We start from the raw sequence: 4,307 nt of genomic DNA on the forward strand, positions 1-4,307 counted from the left end.
AGCTTGTTTTGGTGTGATTTGGCCTTGATCCGGACTTTGACCTGAGCCTCAACGTTGGTGAAGAGCAAGAGGGTGCAATTGGCCGGCGGACAGGCGCTTCTCGAGGGTTATCGGGCCGCCGTCCAGCTCCTTCAGGCTCGACTGGCTACACACTGAGGCCGCGATGTTGAATTCAACTTTTTCTCGGGCATTCAAGGGCGATGCTGTCACGTGGTAGTCCGTGCACAGAGGGGTAAAGGGCCAATCAGAGTCAGGGTCGGTCTGAAGGCCACTGCAGCCCCGTCTTTTTTTGACGTCCAATGGCTCCCATTCGCAGCATCGGCGAAGTGGAGTTCCCTAACGGAGAGCGGGGACCGCAGCAACGACGACGACTTTATGTACCTGTGTAGACACGGCATGCACCACATATGCTCCATTTTCCCATAATCAACAATCCTGAACAATCTCCCCAAAGTCATACTTTCTCTCCAAATTGTCCCATATATCTTTCAAAGGTTGTTTCTCAAGGGACGGAGGATCCATTTCGAAAGGTCTTTCATTGAGACGAACGTCGGTCAACGTCATCAGCCAATCTCAGCCGTAGATGCCGCGATCTTGTCACTTTCTTTGTTGGAAGTAAGCGTCCAGCTCTCACTATTACTGTACAAAGAGATTAGAAGGCTGTTTTGACCATTGACGTATACAAACTGGCCATGCTCTTTGATTTACGGTTAATGGCTTGCAGACGTAGTTCAGGGGCGTGTTCCTTCGCTCAATTCATATGCTTATTGCAGCCGTGCCTCTGCCCTGCGCTGTGGATATACTAAGTAGGTACTCAGGCCCGGTGCTCATTTGCGCCCATCATTTTTTTTCCCCTATAAACCAATATATTCTCATTTGAGCAGTTCATTCCATCCATCTCTCTCAGCAATGGGAGGGCATTTGCCCGCCTTCTTGCCCAATCTAAAGCTGTTGTAACTGCGCATGTCCACGCCTACAATTTGACGCTATCAACAGAACTTTAGGAACCAGAAGATGCAAGTTTCAACGGGCTAATGGATGCATAAGACTGAAGCCCCGAGCTCGGGAGCCATTGCGACAGCTGTATACCGGACGGGCTTAGCACTGAACTTGGTTCAATCGATAGGCGTCCCTTCATGCAGGATTGGGGGATTAGGGGCACAGAATCAGGAACAGGCAACCTGTGCAGTCAGGGTTGCAGCGTGCCCAGTCAGCCTAGCTGTTGGCGCCTTAACAATTCATCCACATGCGTGTATGTAATTACTTGGTGACATAGGTCATCGATGCGTTGCTTGTGATGGGACAGAGTCATGGTTGCGTCCCCACGTCGTTTCGAAGCAACCTCCCATTTTTAACAACCTCCCAATCTACCAACATGCACCCGTTTCGGATGGCTTTCCGTTTTCGTAAATCTTGCACTGTTTTAGGAAATATTTGAGTGCTTGACATACTTGGTTGCCGGAGTGCTCAGCGCGTCCAGTTGGGTGTTCAGATGGCCTACAGAGAATTTAATTGGTTCGAGGGCGGCACAGAAATGGGAAAACCTTTTCTCCGTCCGTAGGCATAAGGCGCGGACTTTTTGGGCGCCGGAAGGGGCACCGGACCGGGGCCACCCGCAGGCGTCCCATGGGGTTCTGGTTAGCATACGAGGGTTAGGGTTGGCGTTAGAAGCGGAGGAAGCCAAGTCCAGTTCGTCGCAAACCCTCCGTTCCTCTCTCCGAACGGAGTGACGGGCGGAGTTTCCCAATTCAATATAAGTACAAGCAATGCCTCAAAGCAGGCTTCCACGAAGACGATTCCTCGCGTTCCTGTACGGGTGCCAGCACTCTCAACCTGGAGTGTCTGACCCTACGGAGGTAACGGAACGAGGGCAAAGGTCCTGGCCCAGCCTTCAAGATCGCCTTTGCCGCCTGCGATCCTCCAGTTTCAGCCTTGGCAGGCCCCTGTGCGCCATCGGCCAGTTAGCGCCTGGTGTAAATTATCTGTATATTTTATACCCCATCATGTATAATTAAAGCTTCAATACGACTCGGTCATAATGAACTGCACATCCTTCTTTTGTGCCCTTGTTGTGCAATTGCACAGACAGGAGGAGGTACCAAAAGGCAATGTAAGGTGAAGGTTCCAGAGTATATCATACCCTAAACGTAACATGGCTATATATAAGGCGCTGATGTGCATCGACCATTTGTGTAAAACCAAGCAGAAAGTTTCACCCTAATCTTCGTACATTCCTTGCTGTGTGATCGCTATCTGCGTGCTTGGTCATCGGGCCACTCATAACTTACTGTGTTGCCCTCTGAGGATAAAGCGGCACAACCAAGTCGAGTCACAAATAATCGCCGAGTACGTCATACCCCGCGCACGATCGCCGCATTTGCTGTGTTGCTGGCACAGCAAACTTCGTACACACAGAGTAATAGGTACTTCAACTTCATACTGGCTGTCATTGTGTAGCGTGCATAAATACGGACTTCTAGCCCCGCTCTCCACTTTCGCTTGTAAGCCCTCCACCAACCCTCTCTACTGCCCCTGTTCGCAGCCTGTTTTGTCACCACAACCTCAGGGGATCTGAACTCTCCATCGCTGCTGTGGATAGTACAGTGAACGCAGCCGAGGGACCGAATCCAAGTGCGAAAACACCGACGTAGACTGGAGCTGTCCTTTTCCGTTCCTCTGCGCATTCGTGGTCCATCGCACGTGCAGCTAGCTCCCAGCCGCCACAGCGGCCAAACCCGTGAAACCTGCTTGCAAACGATCAGATCACTTGCTCAGTCTTCTTCTTTGCGTCACACTCACACACCCAGCCCGCAGCTTCAAAGCCAGACGTGACAACCATCCTTCCCGCAACCATTGGTTCCAACCCTTAGCACTGCAGCCCTCTGACAGTGGCCGTCCATCCTTGAATATAACCGTAACAAATCACAAGGCCTTTGACCCGTCATACACACTATTTGGAGTTTTTCATGCATCCCTTGGCCGCGGGGCTGGCTACGTATCTGCGACAATACACCGGCGACAATAACTGCGGGCTCGTCAAGCATTGAGCGACACGACCTGTTCTCTCCTCCATCAACGTCGCTAGCCAGCACACCCTCAGTCTTAAGCTTAGTCGTGTTCGCGCCATGACTGCATCCGGTTCTGCGCCCTCGCAGGGCAGCCAACCCGCTCCCAAGGTGGCTGAGCCTTCAGGATCCGATTCTGGCACCGGCACCTCGACCGCACGTCCTGCTGCACCCGAAGCCGAGGAGAAGAAAAAGAAGCGCAGCCTGTTTGGCTTCGGCAAGAAAAGGGCCGAGGAGTCAACAAAGCCATCCTCGAAAGAAGCCGCAAAACCCACGAGCAATAAGCCCCCCTCTGCGCTCGCTCAAACGACAGCGACAACTAACCGGTCGACCGCCACCTCGTCTGCTCAACCTGAGCACCCATACTTCTCGCCCTCGTCTCCAGGCCGGCCCGGCTTCCCTTCGTCTCCCCGTATCTCTTCGCCAGCGAGCAGCCAGATTTTCGAGCGCGACGTACAAGAGACGGGCTCGATCCTCATTCCCAACTCGCCCGCCATCCCCTCCCATATCCAAACCGAGAACTATATCCCTCCTGTGCTTGACGCATCCTCTGAGGCTATCACCGATAATCACCTAGACCCAGACAACGTCGAGATCATCACGCATGCCTCGCACCAGCCCATCGGAGTCGGCCTAGCGGCCGCAACATCCTCCGCACTCAGCAGCCCGCACGAACCTCCCGCACACTCGTCCTGGACCGACGAGCTTGCCGCTTTTTCGGCCCGCCGGTACCCCGCCGACAGCGCCTCCAACTACGGCAGCCTGGCCGACACGACCGACGTGCGCCGTTTGAGCTTCATCTCCTTCGCCGACGTCGTGCAAGCCGAGCAGCAGCAGCTCCGCGAGCAGCTGAGCGGCGGCGAGCCAGGGTCCCGCGAGAGCACACATCTCATTGCGGGTCTGACTTCGCTGAATATCAACAGCAGTAGCAGCCCGCGGAATCGCTCGCCCTCTCCTGTACGCTCGCCAGTCTCTTCGGCCGGTAGCAAGTCCGGGTCTGTGACAGGCGTCGATCTATCTCCTCGGCTGCACCCGACTGTTCCAGCCGCGGCCGGGAAACAGTCCCTAGGCAGTCCGACCAATCTAGGGCCAGGAGGCTCGGGCCTGCCGCCTGCCCCTGTGGTTACTGGCGAGATCGCGGTTGAGACTATGGCGCAGGCGCTGAGGAGGACTGGGAGCGGAGACTTAAGCGGATATCCACATGTGGCGAGCGTGAGAAGCTTTCCCGTGAGCCCTATTTGA

The 4,307-nt window shown here is 54.5% G+C and overlaps 1 protein-coding gene across 1 annotated transcript; it reads left to right on the plus strand.

Annotated features, from left to right (window-relative positions):
- Positions 1 to 3,125: 3,125 nt before the first annotated feature.
- CTHT_0062390 (uncharacterized protein) lies at positions 3,126 to 4,307 on the plus strand (the record flags this gene model as incomplete). Its single annotated transcript, XM_006696491.1, has 1 exon — positions 3,126 to 4,307. One exon carries the CDS (start codon positions 3,126 to 3,128, stop codon positions 4,305 to 4,307), a length of 1,182 nt encoding a protein of 393 aa, XP_006696554.1.

This window comes from Thermochaetoides thermophila (assembly GCF_000221225.1).
Source record: "Thermochaetoides thermophila DSM 1495 unplaced genomic scaffold scf7180000011821, whole genome shotgun sequence".
Classification (NCBI taxonomy): Eukaryota; Fungi; Ascomycota; class Sordariomycetes; order Sordariales; family Chaetomiaceae; genus Thermochaetoides; species Thermochaetoides thermophila.